Source organism: Falco biarmicus, chromosome Z (assembly GCF_023638135.1).
Source record: "Falco biarmicus isolate bFalBia1 chromosome Z, bFalBia1.pri, whole genome shotgun sequence".
Lineage (NCBI taxonomy): Eukaryota > Metazoa > Chordata > Aves > Falconiformes > Falconidae > Falco > Falco biarmicus.
This window is the reverse complement of record NC_079311.1, coordinates 45821005-45841138: the sequence shown is the minus strand read 5'-3', so window position 1 is coordinate 45841138 and position 20134 is coordinate 45821005. Positions and strand designations below refer to the sequence as shown.

The following is a 20134-nucleotide window of genomic DNA, read 5'->3' as shown; positions in this document are numbered from 1 at the left end:
TTGACAGACCTCCAAGGAAAAGGAACACACCCACAAGCCAGACATAATTTTTGAGAATGGATCTGAAGTGCCATCCCCTTGAAATAAGTGACTTACATTTCATCTACCTCAGCCTGAAACATGAGAAAGGAACTGAACTCTAGGAAAAAATCCCATGAAGCTCTAAGATGATAGCATTACGAATACTCAGTGCTGTCTACCCATAGAAGAATCGAGGCCTACACAGGTCCATTTAAGTAGTTTCACTTATTTAGACAGTGAAAACAAATAGTACTTTATTCATACAGTGATCCTCAGAGACCAAACAGAATGTCTGTTATTTCTTTAAAAAAAATTGAATGGAAAAAGCCTTAAAAATTCAGGGTTATGAGAAGCTAAGTATTTTAAACATTAAAGAACACATTTAAAACCCAGATCTTGCAATACAGTGGACAGATATAGGCCTGTAGCCTCAATTAAGTGGAGGACACTCTGCTGGCACACTCAGTCCCTGGAATACAGCCCAAGTTTCCACACTCTTCGTTCTTCTGTCAAATATTTGTGTCTGGACACTAATCCTCATGGAACTTATTCCCGGAACTCATTTCACAGTCAGACAAGAGCTCCATTGATCAACAGTAGCCTGTGATATAAGAATGTGTAGTTCTCTATTCCCTTAAAGGCTGTTCAAAACAAGAACTACAGTACTTAACTTCTAGTATCTGAATCCTTCCAGATCCTAGCTTGTATTTTGCAGTGGGTTATTTTATTTGTAAAATTCTAATGTAAAAATCCAAACATAGCAATTCCATCAAAGTTCATTGACAGGATGCTGTTAAAAAAAAGAATTCCACTCAAAATCAACTGAAGACCAAATTTTGTATAGAATTCTACTGAAGGCTACTTCCCCCATGAAAACAAGGATACTGCATATTTTCAGACTGTTCTGGGACATAAATAATTTTTACATACCTTTCACATACCAATTGTAGTTTCAATTTCTTTACAAATCTTATTCTTCACAGTTCAGTATTAAGTTTTTCTTTTTTTTCAATAGTTAACTAAATAACCTGTACCTTGTTTTAGGTATTTAGCATTCTGTTGATGACATGTACTTTCAAGAGCTTAACAGCTATGGCCAAAACACCAGTAATGAATTTTATGGCTATCTGTTGAATATAAATGCAGCTGAACCCTTGTAAAAAGCCTCCTGGTTTTAACAGACACGTGAAATCAGCAGGTTCTCCATCTATCACCAAAAACATACCAAGTTTTACTTTAAAAATAATAAAGTTATATATTGCTTCATTTTACTTCTGCAAGCTAACTAGCTTGTTGTTTCAAAAAAACTGGCTCTAAGTCTCCTTGCTGAGAAAGACTTGCTAGAAAAATACAGATCTTCTCCCTCCAGGAATATAAAATGGAACATTATTTTTATTTACTATTTTTGAGCTAAAGTATATTATTTTAAGAACAGTATATTCTTTGTATTAACTTCATGTATTATTTTCACAAAGTAAAATCCAATGCATAGCTACTTACAAACCATTCTCTTCCTATACATCACCTTCATTCATTCAAAAAGTTTCTGTTTCAACAGGAAAAGTTTGGAGAACATGCTTAATTGTGTTAGAAGCCTTATCCCCAAGACTTAACCCGACGACTTATCCCCAAGACATGAACACTGTTTACCAAAAGCAAATGCCTGGTTTTGGACAAAAAAAACACCAACAAAAAACCCAGACAGAATTAGTCCAGTATAACCTAGAAAAACTAACTGTACTTCTGATGTTGCATTACTGATAACATAGCAAAATACCAGAAACTTCCTTTTTATTTAAAACACTGTTGAGAAAAAGTAGGTTATTTGGAGAAAGAGGTCACTATGAAATATTTGAAATAAAACACGCATTTTTAAAAGTGTTAGACTTTTACACAAGTTTTAAGAATTAAAACTCTTAATCATCAATTCTTTACAGGATCTCATCTTTCACAATTTCTGAAGTGTTGAAGGCCAGATGTTTCAACGAGTTCCAAGAACACATTATATATACACATGTATATATCATTGTTCATCCATCCTTCCAAGTCGCCGTCGCCGCCTACAGAAAGCCTTTAAATCCCATTGGCTTGCCTCCAACATAAAAGGTCCATTGTAAACAAACAACACCGTCATCTTGTCATTGTAGGTGAGATTCTGCAGGAGCTGGTGAAAAACACAAAACCCGAAGTCAAAATAGCTAGAAGGTATGTTCCTCATTCTCTAAAAAAAGGTGCAGGAGGTCCATGTAAAGACTTCAATCTCAAAAGGCCAATATAGCAGGATTATAGTCTTTCTGACAGATGATGTGTATTTGTTCCTAGACAACCACCCCAAAGAGACTCCATTCATTCTTCAGGCAATTTCCATGCTTCACTATTTTTACTACAAGAAAATCTTTGTATCTAATTTGTACCTTCCTGCTGCAAATGAGGTCATTACCTTCTTGCCATATCCACAAAGGGCAGAAAATATTTGCTGTATTTTGTTTTTTTCCAAGGCAGGAGGCAGAGTTACTTGGGCACAATTATTATGTCTCTCTTCAGCATCATGCTCCTCTGAGCTAAGCAATTTCTATTTGTGGAAACTCAAAACTTTCAAAATTTCTTAAAAGTTGCACTGCTGTCTTTTGGAGCAAGTCCACCCACTGTATTACTTTTCTGAAGTGTCAGCCAAAGATGGACATTTACCATAATCCAAACCTTGTCACGCACAAACCCAGCAGACTGATAGATGTCATGCAAGCTGTAGAGTTATTTGCAGTGCTCAGAATGACTTTTAGCAATTTACTTGCAACTGATGCTCAGCTTGTCATCCATAGTAACTTCTTTCCCAATCATTTAGACATTTATGCCTTAGACCAGATGCTGTTGTTGATTTTTCCCACTTAAATACCAAGTTCTATGCTTGTCTGTGCTGAAATGCACCCTGTTTTCAAATAAATTTACCTAAGATTGTTTTGAATTCTAATCTTGCCCTCCACACCAAAGCAGTATTCACTCCAAACATAGTAATTATTTGCATGTTTAATAAATGTATCTGTTTCAGCATAAACTGATATTAAAAATACTGATTTTCAAACCCAAGACTCATTCTGCAGGAACACATTCAGCCCATCCACTCATTCTGACAGTGAATCACTATTCAGAATACAATTTTCCTAATCAACTCTACTGCATATTAATCTATATCCCTTCCCTTCCATAGTTTGCTTAAAAATATAGCTGGGGGAATTGTCAACATAAAAAAAACATGTCAACTTTTTCCCATATCCACTGGATACATATATAGAACTTAGCTTAGTATGACAATCTGTCATACCTGCTTCCTAGTAAGTGATGACATAGCATAGGCTCAGGAACAACAAGTACACTACTGGAACAGCAGAGGCTGACTTTCTCCTCAGCCTGCTCTGTACAGCCTTTTAATTACCCTCTGATGATTCACCACTCAAACTATCTCATTGGCTAAAACTTTTACATGAAATGCTACCTCGGTAACGCTCTTTGTGGTAGGCTGTTAAAACTTCATCATGTTAACAGTGGTGATCACCTACTTGCAGCTGAGAGAGAAAGACAGGGAGGAAGGAAATACCTTCAGCCACCTCTTTATAACATCATCTCTTGCTGCTGAACAGTGATGCAACACATTCCTTGATCTTTCTCTTACCATGATGTTAAATGGATTTTTGTTTTTAAAGCTCTGAAGTTTCTTACTTTTGCTTTCTCCTTTTTACTCCAACATTTCTGGTTAGTTCTGTACACTCAGTTTTCCCCCTTCTGTATTCTTAGCAATTTAAGAATAAGCACAACTTTTTAAACAAACTCTGAACCCTAAACAGTCATCTTCTATAGTTCCTTATATGTGGGAAGCTTTAAAGTTAGTAGAGCCATCTCTGTCCTTTCAACATCCAAACCACTCATTTCTGAAAGCAGGAGAGAGCACAGAAAAGCAGATCCAGTAAGGAGAGAAACTATAAGATGATGAAAGGATAACGCAGAAAAAAAAAAAGTAATGGGGCCAGGACACCACCAAACTGTGCAGAGGTAAGTATACTGCAAGATCAGAAGGAACAGCAAGCATCACTTTCCTCCTACTTTCAGTCAGGTAAATGCAGTAGGTGGCTTTTCTCAGGTGCTTCAACTGCTATTTACAAAAAAGAATAGCACATACCAGCAAGATTTTCTAAACCACAGTGAAGTACAGGATGCAGAAGAACTGGTATCTTAAAAACTGTACAGCCCATTACTGAATGCTTGACTCCTTGGTGTACAAGTAATGTTGACTGGTTTGATCTCAGATCAAGTTGAGCATAACACTAGCCTCTGTTAAACGTGCAGGTGAGCAGCCACTCTATTTACTAGTCCTTTCAAGCCATAGCATCACACCACCACATTACCTAATCAATAACAGAAGAGCACAATTAAGCACTGGCCATTCTGAACTAGGAAGTCCTCTTCAAGCCATTCTCCACGGAGCATAGCACTGACCTTTTCTAACCTTCTCAGATTATTAGTCGAATAGTTTTCCTCCATTAATATGGGATTCCTCTAATTCTTGCAACATCAGCAGCACTAGCCTGTTCCAGTATCACTATATAACTTGTTTGGCGATCAGTCCCTGCTACAATCCCAATTCTGTATGGGCTAGAGGCATTACATTTGGCAGCCTTCTTACATGATATCCCTGTCCACTGGTGGTTAACCTGTGATGCTTCCACAGAGGCCACAATTTCAGAATGTGTTCATGATGAGATGTGCCTTGGTATAAACTGTCTGAATTCTTCCCAGGACTGTCCTTAAAATGGACAAATCCTCTCAGTTATCTTTTAATATGAAGTTCTTAGGTAAAACACAGATAGGTTATACAGTGTTTACAGGGATATTATCACACAAAACTCAACTCTCCTACACATTAAACTTGTAGTTTCATTTTCCACCACGCACCTTTGGTGTAATAAAGAAGTACTGAGACGTGCTTTCTTTACAAGCAGTTTTCACAACCATTTCAAAAACTCTTCTCTCGTTCATTGGATCCATTCCCTAAAAGAAAAAAAAAAGAAAAGAGTTTCTTCTCTCTGCTATGTCATAAGCATCTGTATAGTTAAGAGGTTATGTACTGGACTTGATCCTCACCTGATTGATTTCATCTACAACCCTGAAGGGACATTTGTTGAATTCCTGCAGAGCCATCAGGTACAACATAGTGGAAACACTTCTCTCACCTCCACTCTGATGATATGCAGTCAGTTCATGAAGCTCAGTGCTCCTGTGGAATTTTACTCTAATGCGAATCCCATACTTGTCGTACTCCTCCTATAAAAGCCAGTACTTGTTACACTCAGTTTCTCTGTACTACAGCTTACTTGGTAACGACATGCAAATTAAAGTAAACTTATGTCAAATGTTCTACAGGGGTCTACAAATTACTCAGGTTTAACTTAGTATCAATACATTAATTCTATTGCATATATTTTCCTTAACTCTTTATCTTTCCTTGTAAGATAGAGGATTTTCAATACCACACCCATGACAATGATTTCTTAATTTCTGAATCCCTGGTAAGAAAGATTTCATACATATTAAGAACATTGACAAGAAAAAAAATTCTTAGCTAGAAAAAGCAGAATGCAATGCCCCTACAAATCTCATTCATTGTAAAAAATGCACAAGGGTAGATGACGCTATCAGCTTGAACAGTGGGATGACAGGGTGGTGTGTAGGTTAAGATCCCATCTGAACCTCTTCAAGAGCAAACAGTCTAACTAAATAGTAAACATTTCCTCCACTAGCAGATTGAGATATGAAGCCCCTGCAAAATCCACCATGACAGCATTTTTGATTTCATATTCTTTCAGGAAAACCACACACAAGGATTCTGACCCTGGCTGCCTCTAACAGAAAAGTGACACTTGTCAGCAGTCTGAGTCAATGATGCATAGGTGTGGGGATTACAGATGGGGTTCAAAAGAAGGTCCATGCAAGGAAATACATTCATGATTTGAGGAAAAATACCTTTCGGAATGCTTGCTAATATTTCTGAAGTTCAGGGGAACTCAGTGCAGGAATGGCAAGGCAATCCCCAGTGTAGAAAGCCCATACTGATTGTTTACCATTTTGCCTGCATGAGACACAATCTTTATATGCATCTATGAAGTTAATGAGAGCTACAGGGTAGATTCAAAAGTTTCAGGAACAGGAGTTGCAGGTCTATGCATATTCACTGTGGAAACGTAAATCCTGCACTTGGAGGTCACTGAATCACATTCTTCTGATAACACAATTGCAAATCTCAGTGTAGAAGAAAGGAATGGAGATGATTGCTGATGGGTACTCACAGAATACTTCTTGATTTAGAAGGGACAGTTGTGGCAAAAAGACAATGAAGGACCAAAGAAGAAGCTGGCACATGCCAGTTTGGTTCAGATTGCCACACATCACAGTCATTAAAGGCATATGACCTGGCAGAGCAGAGTACCACTGCAGGGCTTGCGTTTCTGAAGAACAACAAGGTCTAAAAGCCACCATGAAGCAAATAAGCCTTCATAATAATAATAAATTAATAATTAATATATAATATTTATAATAAAAATTAACAAATCTTAGTCTTAAGACTGCCTTAAGAAACTTCCAAGTCTGTAGGAACAATTTTCAGCTTCTTCGCTACCTTCAGATCCTGCTTTGGGATGAGTAATGCACATACCAGACAGCATCTAATATTGGAGAAGATATATCAAATCCTCTCAGATCTGATTTAGCAGATCAGCTGATCTGCTAAATCAGAAGAACAAGTCACCTTTTGGTGTTCCTGTTTTACTACACCTGCAGGCAGACAAAGATCCTCAGGACTGAAAAGCCTAAGGTCTTACACTGCTATTTACTTCCATGTACTACAAACCTCTGGTGCTTCTGATTTACTAGTATTATAGAACATTGAACTGTGAATTCTTGAGGCTGAAGCAAATGCATACACACTTCAGGAGAGAATGAAGGAGACCTGACATAGTTATAAACACATTTGCTAAGTTCCACCTTTTTCCAATTTTGGACACAGGTCACCCTTCTCACCCTTGACGTTTTCCCAGTTAGCAATGGGCTGGCACTTCAAAGACACTGATGACCTGCCTTGAGAAGGAGCGCTATGCGAGGAACAAAGCAACGCTTAATGCAAATAGAACTATTTGCAAGCTGCTTTTGGTTACCATTTCATTCTCCCCCACTATGGAAGAAATTTGTTCTTTGGCATTTAATGCAGCTTATCAGAAGAATAATTAAGCCTATTGGATTTGTAGATTGCAGTTTGATAGCCATGAGTGATAATCAGGAGCCTCAGAAGGAATATCATGGGGCCTGCTTTCAAAACAAATGAATGTTCCTTCACTAAGCCTTCTGGAGGTTGTATTTTGCTGAGGGCAGCTAATAAAACATTCTACTAATCAGCAAAGATAACAGCATCATAGCATTGATGAACTTTCTCCATTTTAGTAGGATTTGATCCTGACAATCAGGTAGCAATCTCAACAGACCCACAATCTGTCTGGCTTAAGATCAGGAACACTTCAGCATAGTGAAGTGAAATAATAAATCCTTAAGTTCACAACCTCGCTCCTGTTTCTTCTAACAGATACTTGCAGATCTTTTGCTATACTCCTTGGAAGGTGGTGCAACTGTGGGACATCAAGAACACAACAACTTCTTATAAGGAGAAATAAAAACCAGGACCTAAGGCCTCTTGGCCTTTATTGCCAGACTACTGGGAATGCCAATTCATATAACTGACAGATGTTCCAGGACCTGTCAAGAACGATGCTCAAAACTCTCTGTGGGAAATCAAGGAAGGTGAGTGCTACCACTGCTAGCACCCTGAATTCTGGTTACCAAGTGCTACCAAGGAACATCAGAATGTTCACTGAGGTTTCTGCTAGGATGTCAAGGAAGAACCTAGTAAAGCATTTCACACAGTAGGTAGTATCACCAAAGACATCATTGGATCTCAAGGTCCCCTGAGGGCACACTAGAGGCTTGAACTTCAGTATCACAGGAATATTTCTAACACACACAATTCTGCCTCAGGCATCTCTCTTTTGATATTTACAGGTCACAGCAAAAGAGTCTCCTACAAAGAAGAAGGGTAAGGAACACAAGCTCCACAACAGATTATCCATCTCTGTATTATAGGTGTTGATGTCTTGAGGAAAAAGTTTTAGTTATCGGCCCAGTACCACTAGCTAACCTCAGACTATTTTTGCCATCTTTGCAAAACAAAAGCAAGACCTTCCAAAGAACATACTCAGAAAAACAGTCCAGACTCCCTTTGCTTTTAAATTGCTTTACTGTTCTTGTGTACTCCCTCCCAACTGACTTTTAGATAAGAGAGATATTTGTGTAATATAGATCTGACTTCACTATCAAAAGAACTGAAAAATCCATGTTTTAATGTCCTACTGTCTCATAATACTCGTTTCTATGTAAACACTTTTAAGCCGTTCATGTGGAGAGCCTTGTCAGTCACTACTCTGCCCCAGATAATAATTAACATTTTAAATATTTTAAGAAAAGTTGCTCGAGTAATTTACAACAGGAAAAAATGTTTGTGTCAGCTTTCACTATTGTGGAGTCTATGCATTACACATGAGTCGTAAACTCATCATTAGAGAGATCAATTTAAAACAAAACACCCAATTTCTCTGCAGCCCACTGCACTGAATATTTCTCCTCAAGGTACTATCGAGGGTTTAAGTTCTTCATCACAGGTAAACCCTGACTATAAATGTTACTGAGGGCATAACAGACTGTGCCAAAGGATTGCTACTTCTGAAACAGACAAAATGCCAGCAGACTCAAATAGAAACTACCTGTAGAGCCAAACCAATATAATACCTAATAATAGTAGATTTAGCACTAAATGATAACAGAATAGCACAAATAGCCAAAAATGTAGAATTAAATCAGTAACTTAATGAATCTGAGTTAAAGTAAATACAATGCTTCTAACTGAGTTCTGTAAGTTGCAACAAGCTTCCAAAAGTCAACGAGTTGAAGTCCTATGCATCTAGACAAAGGCTCTATTCCCTTTAATCAGAGTACTAACATGAAGGAAGTGTGTTCATCAGTAAAAGTTTGTTACTTTTTAAAAAATAACATCTTTCCTACAATCCAAATAACTTATTTTTTCTTTAGCAATATACAAGCAGAAGATGTTATTTTTACATAGGAAAAATAAATCTTACCTCGTTTTCCACATGAAGATCAACTTCACCAACACACTGCATAGAACTAAAGAAGCTACTGAACTTCACATTAATTTGCTCAATCAGCTTTTTCAAGGGGTTTAGCCACTTTTCTTTGACCTACAAGGAGACATATCCAGGTAAAACCACTTTTGGTAACTGAATTTTCCCTTAGAAATAGCATTTAAATTCAAAAATTATGTAATTACATAAGCTAACATCTCAGTTTAGACTCCAGGCAACTTGGAAACCCTTTATTTCTGTATGTACATTCTATTTGAATAAGAATATACTGATACAGAAGTGATAATTTCAATTACCTGTGAAATGTTTCGCTTATAATTATCCAATTCATTTTTCTTTTCCTCTAGATATTCCGTCAACTGCTGTGCTTCTTGTGTCTCTCTATTGTATTCTTCAACAACCTGCCAGAATAAAAATAAGCAGTCAACAAAATGTTTGCCAATTCTAACCTTGACTGTAAAAATCTCACTGTACTGATTCTGTTCAAACACAATTATATAGATTATTGCACTGCACACCAAAAGAGATACGGTTCTAGCTTTAAAGAAAAGAAACTGTAAAGCATTGCTTCCTTCAGGTTACTGCAACTTTTTTTCCCCTGTTAAAAGGCACAGAACACACTGTTCTTTTGGAAGAACCTACTTAAAATTCCAATAGATGCAGAATCTGGCATTTACTGCACATTGTTCCTGCTGTCTAGCTTATTATACCAAGAGATCTAGCACAGAGTGGGAAGCAAGTACAATATGGGTGAACGGGAAGGAAGGGAGGGCAGAGTGAAGCAGTGAACATACTGAAGCGTTCAGGCCTGTGAAACAGGAGGCTCTGGTTTTCTCTTCATTCAGAAAAGCATCAATTTCCTCCAGTGTGCTGGGAAGAGCCTGAAAAGCCTACATGAGAAAGGATGCATGTGTTACACAGCAATGCTAATGAAGGACTCACGCTTGCTGAAAAGAAACCAAATAAGCCGTAAACATTCTATTACTTTTAATTGGGATGTCACGTATTCAAAATTTAACTCTGCAAGATTCCCTCACAAACTATTCCAACAGAGAAAGAAGGCTACAAGTGCTACTACATAACAAAAATACACAATAAATTGGTCCTTAGCTGCCTACTTTGTGAAGGTACAGATGCCCACAGACTTGGTATAAGGCAGGGGCTATTCTAGTTAAGCCATGCAAATACTTTCAGAGGCTGGGAAGACCTCCAGGTAAGTAGGCATACCCAGATTTCAGTTCTTTTGTGTTGCTCCATTAGAGCAAGAAGCTAGAAAAATATGGCCTCTATTTCTGTGAACACAAGGCTATGTATTTTAATTGGAATTCCAAATTTTCTCTCCTCTGTGCACAGAACAAAGTGATAGACCATGGTCCATCACTACTTAAAGGTACTTCGAAGGATGACAATGTAGGAGTCAAAACTAAGAAGTACACATGATCCTTTACTGGTAGCCTTCTACATATATACATATATATATATACACACATACATACATAGATTACATAACATTCTTTGCTGGAGAAGTTAGAATGGTATACACTACCCAAAATTTAAGACATATGTAGAGATTTGGGTTTGTACATACAGTTTGAAATTCCTTTGGAAGATGTTGATCTGGAGTCAGTTTGCAGATGTACTCAGCTTTTTTCAGCAACTCCTTGCAGTTCTTTGTAAGAATTCGCTTCCTATCATCCAGTTCATTAAACCGTTGCTGTTAGAAAAGATAAGAAAATACGTTCTTTTTCTTTTACTTTATTATAAACCTCCAGAGGTGACACTAGCACACTGACAACAAACAACATTTGGATCGGAGAATGTAGGTGAAATTAGACTGGTTAAAGACTGAAAAATCTTTGTTTCAGCATACAGAACTCATTCTGCCTCTCTTCTCAAAGTCAACAGATGCCAAGGTAAACTGATCAAAAACATGCTCTTGTAATATAGCTAAATTTATTTTCTCTCAACCAGACACGCTCACGTAGATTCAATATACATCTCAAAATAAAGACTGTTTTACAGGAAATTCCCTATAAGCCAAAACACAACTACTTTAAGCCTTATTTTTTATTAGCTCCCATTTAGCTGCATTTATCTGCTTGGGATAACATGGTGGACATGATGTATACTGAATGGCATTTTTGCTGAAATTTTACAGAGTAAACATCATTATACAATCAGAAGTACATCTTTTTCTGTTTCATATACTACCTCAGTAACACAGTCAGCAAAGAACAGAACAGAACCACACATAACTTTTAAACTAGTGCTGAAAAGTGAAAAGCAGATACAGTTTCTGGTTTTGAACAGTGATGTCAAGGCTAAACTCTTGGAATTTATACTACAGGTAAAGTGGCCAACCCAGCCCTATCACTTTTACAATGCTATGTTACTACAACAGTAGTTAAAATATGACACACAAAATATGACAACGTCATAAAACACTAAGCTAAAGATTACCTCAAATAAGTAGTATTCAGGCAATAAATTTGGAAAGCCTTAAGCATCTCTTCCCCTCTGCCCCCAGAAATCTCAATATGGTCCCTACCACAGGCCAACTGCCTCCAAATGCCGAGCTGGCAGTGCTTGGGAGTAACTGTTTGATGCTGTCTCCCAGCTCAGGTGAAAACCCAACTGCAGATGGCTGGGAGCTGCCAACCACTTAAAAGTGAAAAGGAGTACATCTCAAGATACTGGAACTTTTAATCCAAGCTATTTTACTATACGTTTACTCAGTGATTACACGCGCTATCTGTCTTTTTAACTACAGGAATATATACTGGTTTCACTTTTTTCAGAGGCACAAAATCCTAACTCAAAGTTCATATGCACAGTATTTTGCTTCAAAACTTATTTCTAACAGTTTGGAAAGTTCAGTTCTGTTCGTAGACTTGGGAGAGCTTTATTTCCCAACTTTTATTGTCGTGTACTTCAGTTAAATATGGGAGCCCTCCAGTGGCAAAAAAATCTCAAAGTGTTCTTTGGAGATTATACAGCGAGATAAATATTTATTCCTCATTTTTAAAAGACAGGACACAGGCACTGATGGCAAATCACATTAGCTTCTGGCAATTTAATCAATCTTTACTACTGCTTCTGTGTATTTAGTAACAGATACGATCATGATTGACCATCTGCGGTTCCTACACTCACTCAAGAATTAGGGCTGCTGTTCTCCACAGCATATATCAACTCAAACCCCCTGTTCTTCCTTCCCTCCACCAAGCATTAGGAAATAGATTTTGCATTAGAGTAAGCATTTCACAATCTTCACAAACACACCGTAAACATATTTTTCTGCACTGTGTTAACATTTTCATGAAGGTAAGGTTAAAAAAAAAAGAAAGGCCTTTTTTAGATTTCCCCTCCTCCACTTCATAAAGTGAATTCTGGAGGACAGAAATGTCACGTGGTGGGCAAGAAACACTGGCATCAGAGCTATACAGATAAAACAGCAGTAAGTGGAGGGTGGCCCTTCCTTTTGGTTACAGCCAAGAACTTCTACATTCTGAATCAGCACAAATAAAACCGTACACCACAACACTTACATTCCATTACATATCTGCATATGCCCTGTAATAGATTAAATAAAAAAAATTTTTCAGGGAAATTTAGGAAGTTAAAACTGGGCTGTAGTTTGGATCCCAGAACTCTAAAAGCCAACTGGCTTCATCCGAGATGTGTTTGACCTCATGATAACAAAGGCAAAGGATCCAGGGAAAGGCAACACACCCATACTTTTTATACAAGAAACATCAATTTTATACCCATGTGTTTGACCATTTCCAGAGCCAAGGTCAATTCTGAATCATCTTAAGTGGGGAATCCCATCTCTCAAATGTACGTAAAACTCCCACTTAAAACTCTGCAGAGCTGCTTGAAACCAGATTTTGAGTTGGTCTCTAAGCACTGAAATAGATTCAACATTGAATATGCCTGACTCGAGACTAAGGCAAGTGAAATTCTTCAGGGTGTGAAATGGAAAATACATGTTTGGACAGAGGAAAACCTCAGCATTCAACAGGAAGACTGGGAAGCAAGAGATATTTGATGTGGTTACGAAGCATGTATTAAAGTAAATGTACTGACAGTTAAAAAAGGTAATGCCAGTTTTCATTCAGCTTTGCCAGTTGATTATCATGGCCACATGCTAGATAAAAGTAGACAAATATAAATAGATAAAAATACAAAAGTTTTGATTCCTTCTCCCTTCCAGACAATCAAAAGTACATGGCAATGTCAAGGTTCCTCTTGATTTCCTGAAGATGACCCAATAAAACCATCTAGATAGAAAAGTAACTCTTAACTAGAAAGAATTAGTCTTGTACAGAGATGCCACCATGAAAAATCATAGCCCAAACAGAACTTTATCATTTGTTTCAGCCAACAGCCTAAGAACCAACGCAGAAAGAGCTTTATCTGGGATTCTTAAGGAAAGTTCTGTACTTGTGCAGGGCTGTGATTACAGCGTCCTGAAAGGCATCTACCAAAGAGCAGAAATCAATTATATTCTGTATGCACAAACAATTTGTTTTCTGTTGTGCTCATCAGTACTGCAACTGATTTTGCGGAAGTTGTGAAGAAGCAGCTGTTTAAAGAAAATATAGTTACCAGTAGCCAATGTTTTCTTACAAATTTGTATTTGCATGCTAGGTGACATGATTTAATTATTTGAAGCTTGGAAATTTGTATATAGAAAAATATGAACCTGAAAACTAGCAAGCTATCAAAGCAAGACAATTAGACTCTTTCAAACAACCATCATAAACATGCAGGCAACTGTGCCAGTTATCCAATGACCAGATGGGGCTAATGATCCTCCCTAATGTTCAGTATGGGTCACAAACAGATTTGCTTCTTAGGCTCATCAAATAAATTAAATACAAGGAGTTGTTAAAATAATGCTAAGGTTCCTACTTGAACTGCAATGACAAAATACAACCTGAAATCTGTTGTTGCTAACAACTTATTCAAAAACATGTTACTTTTTTTGTCTTTCTACCTAAGTAGTTCAATAAACCACATCATAAAGCAACAAACATGCGGCTCTCTCCACAGTAACCCAGTGCCAATACCTCACAAAAGGAACATGTGGTCTTCTCTTAGATGTACTCAGCGGAATTTGTGTTTGCTTCTGATCTTAATCAGATACCAGGTATTATAAAAACTCAGGATTGCCTGGCAGACAAACACCATGAGTAAGTACTAAGTATTAACATAGTTTTGTGGCTCCTGTGGCCCACCAATCCAATTTCAATGAATGCATGACAACCAGCACATGACCTACAGAAATGTCTGATGATTAGAGAATTAATGGTCCTATAGCTGTAACGCTGAGGCTCTGATTTAGTTCACTACACAGCTTTTGTACGACATACTTATTTCTACTTGTTTGGCTTCCTCCTTTTTGCAGGTTTATTCATTTTATGGAGCACCTGTCTGCAAGACAGCACTTCCTCAAAGTGTTGTGATGGCATCCTCATGGGCAGCTTTGGAGCAAGACTACCATAACACAGTACTGCTGTAGAAAAAAAATTATCACAGCCAAAGCCACTAAGAAGTTGGAGGGAAAGGCCAATTTAAACATACTATTTCAAATAACACTTAATTTGAGATGAAGCCAATACTGAGTTTTTCCCATGAAAGTACATCTCTTTAGGCAGAAGGTAAGAAATAAGCCACAGTGTACAACACACATCATTCACAGGGCAACACAGGAAACAGAACTTTGATAAAAAGGGGCTAAAGACGTAATTCAGCATGCAGTATACAGAAAGCACGGCTTTAGACTTCGCTGTATGTGAAAACTTAAGCTACACTTGAATACTCAGAAGAGTTTTCCTCCAGAGCAGTCAAACTTCTCAAAATTCTCATCACTGGAATTAATGATTTCTTTCCCCCCCTGCCCTGTTTTAATGTTTCTAGAACCACCATCCAAAATACAAGATCTGATATGATTTCCTCTACTTACGTGGTTGAATACAACCCAGTAATGACGCCTAATGGGACCAGAGCTGACTCAGGCACCTCTTCACTAGCGAAGGAGCCAATTTTTGTTTAACCGAGAATTATCACATTTACCTTGTAAGTCCTGTCTACTGATCTGACCAGTCATCTACCTATGCACCAGTCCAAGCTATGCTACAAATGATGAACAAGATGGGGACAGACAGAACTAAAGACATTAAATAAACTTCCCAGTGATGATACACACTACTCCCATGAGGCTCATGGCTTTGTAATAACATTCTTACTCCTTACTGAGCTCCAACAATGAAGCTATTTGCACTGGATTTTTATAAAGTCTAAACAACAGCTGCATCACATGAGAGAACTGATGCAACAGTGATTTTCCAAGTATCATGCTTGACTTGTCTCTGTCTTAAGATACAGGAAAACTAGGAAGAGGAGAACCTCATAAGAGAAGCAAAAAGTAAGTGATGATACCTATAACCTTAAATGGTTTTCTAAATAGATGCCAAAGTCATTCTTTTGGAAGTGTGTATCTATCTATCACCTACCCTTTGAACTGGTTTCCATTTGGGTTTTTTGTGGATCAAATTGAATTAGCAGTAGGTTATAGTTAATCTGACTCTTGCAAGACAAGGAAAAAAGCTTACCATCCTGTACTTCGATTGCAAGATTTGGAAAAAAGCTTACCATCCTGTACTTTGACAGTTCTTTTCCACAGTACATAGAAAGACTGTACTACTGCACAAATATAAAAATTGACCTCTATGCACCAACCCATGAGAGGTTACAGCATCCTCTGCTTTTAGAAAAGAGTATTTGTGAAACTAATTCCTCTGTCTGTCTTTTTACCTGAACACAGTGTAGCTTCCTAATACCATCAATAGAAGGATCATTTATCCTCCTTTCTGTCCTCCAAAAAGGCATTTAATGACAGTACGAGAAAATAAGCTATGAAAGAAAGGTAAGCCAGCTCTGCTCTACTCTGATACAGTATTTTTTGGTTCATCCTGTGCTTGCATCTCCATGTGGGTTGGGGATACTTGCCTACAACAGTCAGAAGAAAAAATACTTCCAAACAACAGCAAGCCTTTTTACACAAACTATGCGTTATAATAAAGAGATCCAGGACATGATGACTGTTCAGTACATTGTCATAGAAGCTTAGCTGCCTTAATTGAGGAAGACAAAGCTCCTATTCAGCTTTAAATGAAGAGGCTGAAGTCACAACTATGAAATCAAGGCTAGACATTTAGCCATACTAATACCCATTTCTAAACAAATACAAAGAAGCATCCTTTTCTACACCATAAAGTCTTCCACAGAAAATGTTTTCATAGTAGATATCCCAGTATTCATAGAAATATTTACCTCTGCAGCTTTTAGCTGTACACTTGCTGCTTTATACTCCAATTCCAGTCTGTTCTTCTCAGCAGCCACTGTAGCGCTCTGAAGAGCCAAATCTACTTTGAGGATGTTCAGTGATACGCAATTCTACATAGAAAAACAGAAAATGTAATTTTTTTTTCCACAAGAGACTCAGAACTAATATAATCACTAACAGGCTTTAGGAACTATCAATTTTTCTTAGTCATTGCATATGATTTCACACTGTGTTCAGCTCTTCAACACTGCTGTAATTCCATGAAAAAGAGAGGTGACTTACTGGTGACCCAGGCTCTTCAAGATACATAGTCCTCATGTACTTTTAATTTGTAAGTGTATACATACCACTTGCAACAAAACTATTTTGCACCAAAAAAGCACATTCTCTTTCCCTATGCCATATACTCACATGTGAAATGTGAGAAAAGACAAAGCCATCTCAATTGTTTCTCAGAGACAGAATCCAACAGATTTGGATCTGTGTGTGACACAGTAGGAAAAGGTTAGAAAATAAACACATCAGATATGCTCTCTCCCTGACAATGCAAAAGGACTGACCGGATATAGAGTGACTTCAGTGTCTTGTGTCTTAACTGGAGCAGCATATGCCAACAAAAGGAGGCTCTATTTTGGAAGTTTTGTAAGAGGCTTTAGTGATCTCCAGAATGTGGTTTGCTAACTTTGAAATTAAAATGTTTGCTTTGTTAAATGAGTCAGCTCAGGAATGGTCCAGAGGTTTCAAAACCAGTAATATATTCTTGACTGTGTGAAGGGTAGCTTCAAATCTTGATTTATGGGGCATTGAGAACACCAGTTTACCATTTTATTTTTTTTTTTTTAAATGATCAGCATAAAATTACAAAGGAATCCTCTCCTAATGAAAGAGAGGACAAGGTTCCAACTGTAGACCTAGAGAACCTGCAGGATGGAGTTTTGAGAGTGTTAGCTTCTGACCACAATAGTCAGTCAAGGTCTGAGATCTTTACTATTTGTCATTTCAACACAAGGTTTCTACAGTGTGAACTTGGACATAGGAATAAGTTTATTCATTTCCAATCCACTTAAAACAGTTTAAAAACAATTATCAGAGAAGTAAACTGAAAAAAGAGAAGTTGTAACAAAAGGAGATGAACAACGGAAAGAGTTAAGATTATTCAAAGACAAGAGCACAAAGAGAACTACCTGCAAAAGCACTGCCAGAATCTGAAACAGTAGAACAATGCTGTTTCTGTCAACTGGCTGTGAAGTATTGATGTATTATAGGTATGTGTCAGGTACAGTCTGCCTTGTGTACTTGTGTAAATATACATGCAGCCTGTCACTGCAGCTGGCTGTTCCACGCAAGCCCCAGAACTCTTAGAAAAATAGATCATGTTGCCACCATGCAAGCACACAAAAATCCCATACATGTTTTAAATTTCCTTGTGGCAGAAGTGCATATGTATGAACATAAAACTACTTTAAGTTATCATTTTAATAGCCTACAGCTAGTGTACATACAAAGCCCCTTGAAGAAAGTACAAAGACTCCCTTAAACTTAGAAACATTCATAAAGCTTGGTTTGGAGATGACTAGAGAGATGTCTATGGATTTCAACAATTTTGATGAAACACCTTTCTTTCATCAGGCCATTTTCTTCTCTTCAGTATATAATAACAAGTATTTCCTACAGCACACAGAGTGTGAAAATTAAGCTGATCCACAACCAAAATAAATCCCTTTTGTAATCAGTAACTATTTCAGGGAAATACCATCCATCCTTCCATACACCCCTGGTATACTAAGAAATACACAGTATGCGTCAATCCACTGGGTGAGAAAGAGATTAAGACAGTCCTTCAGGCAGGTCATTCAGCAGTCAGTGAACAACTCTGGCTGCACTTTACAGCACTTGGACAGTTTATGTACTGGGAAATGGGCATCAAATACAAAAAAATCAAAAGCATATTCTAGAAATTCCTGTTTTAAATACACAGCATTTGCACAAATTTAGAGAAGCGTTACTTTTCAGTACTGTTACTATCTGTGCAAGTTCTGTGAAGTAATCTGCAGTCTAAGCAGACCTTTTTAACATGGCAGATGTTCATTCAGGTCTTCTTGCCATTCTTTGGCATTTTCAAATTTGCTTTGGCTAGCTGACCCAAAGGTGATCTCTGAAACAGTTCAATTGTTGCAATCCATGCCTATCAACAAGCAGAAACAGCTCACCCATTTATAATATTTTCTTTATTACATAAATACCAGCAACTGAAGTGTAATCAAATCAGCCTCACTTCAGAGGTAATACTCAACTCCCTAGGCGTGTAAGCAAGAACATATTTCAACGTTAGTAAGGCATGGCAAAAGAGTAACATACACGACTGAAGTGCTTGCAGGAATGGCACTATTTCTTGCTGAGCGTAGAAGCACAAGCAGATTCCTTTGGAACTAAAAATAACTGTTTCTTGTTCCTTAGTTATGACAAAACACTCTAAGAAAACTCACCTTGTGGCAGCTCCCATTATTAGGGCTTACAGGCTAAGGTAAAGCAGCAATGAACTCCAGACTGTTTTCTTTTTTGAGTTAAAGAAAACCTCATGACGTTGGAGCCTGCGACTTAAGTGCTCTTCCTATCCTAGCCCTCTTCCACAATCCTGAATCTTTACAGTTTCAGGTCAATTTTTCACATGACTAATGACTACTCTTTTTTTCGACAAAAAAATCAAAACAGGGAGATTATGAACTAGGGTGGAAGGAACAATTCACAGAATTACACAGTATTCCAAAAATGTACAGGCTGAAATAGTTACACAGTTAATTCCTAGTTCATGCCTGTATTTACTGCATCAGACTATGGATTGTAAGACTTCAGTCACTGAGAGCCTAGATCAACACAAGCAAATAATCTACAAATCATATCAATGACAGATAAACAAGTTCAATTTCATAAAAGCTTCAAAAGATGTTTATCTTGAAACAGGTTAGCTTGTAAACATTTATAGTAACACATCCAAATGTCACATAACTCCTACTTAAGTTACAAGAATTGGGCTTTGCACAATAGTGGAACACATACAAAGTTAAAAATACATACCTTTATGAGATGCATTAATTCAGTAACAAGTCTTACTTTTTGGATATTTATTTCTTTGATCTTTACATTTGCTTGTTGAAATTCCTTCTCTAGGTTGATAGCATCTTGTTCCAGCTGTCTTAAACTATGGGAGGAATCAAGATTTGATTAATCCTGATTAAAAATAAATTGCACAAAAATATTCTTAATCTTGGTAATGAACAAACAACTGGCAAGAATAGGAATTTGCACATGTAAATAATACAAATGCATCAGAGGCATTTCCAATTTATGCACTTTAAACCTAAGAAATTCAAAAGACAGAATCATCCATAATGAAAGAAACCCTGATTTGGCTAAGGGCATCACTCAGCAACCATGCTCCTTCACTTCCATAAATTTCAAATTCAGATTAAAAAAAAAAATATAATATCAGTGTAAGGATGACATTTCT

At 37.4% G+C, this 20134-nt stretch overlaps 1 protein-coding gene across 4 annotated transcripts in view; it reads right to left on the bottom strand.

Moving 5' to 3' along the window:
* Positions 1–231: 231 nt before the first annotated feature.
* The window catches only part of SMC5 (structural maintenance of chromosomes 5), a 49650-nt gene continuing 29747 nt past the window's right edge, over positions 232–20134 (bottom strand). For all 4 annotated transcript variants that reach the window (XM_056324448.1, XM_056324449.1, XM_056324450.1 and 1 more), the window contains 9 exons: positions 19702–19825; positions 16614–16736; positions 10861–10986; positions 10067–10162; positions 9569–9673; positions 9249–9368; positions 5155–5334; positions 4966–5061; positions 232–2185 (listed from right to left, as the gene is read on the bottom strand). In XM_056324448.1, the coding sequence (XP_056180423.1) occupies positions 2045–2185; positions 4966–5061; positions 5155–5334; positions 9249–9368; positions 9569–9673; positions 10067–10162; positions 10861–10986; positions 16614–16736; positions 19702–19825 (1111 nt within the window). In that variant the 3' untranslated portion in view covers positions 232–2044. The remainder of the gene's footprint in view (positions 2186–4965; positions 5062–5154; positions 5335–9248; positions 9369–9568; positions 9674–10066; positions 10163–10860; positions 10987–16613; positions 16737–19701; positions 19826–20134) is intronic.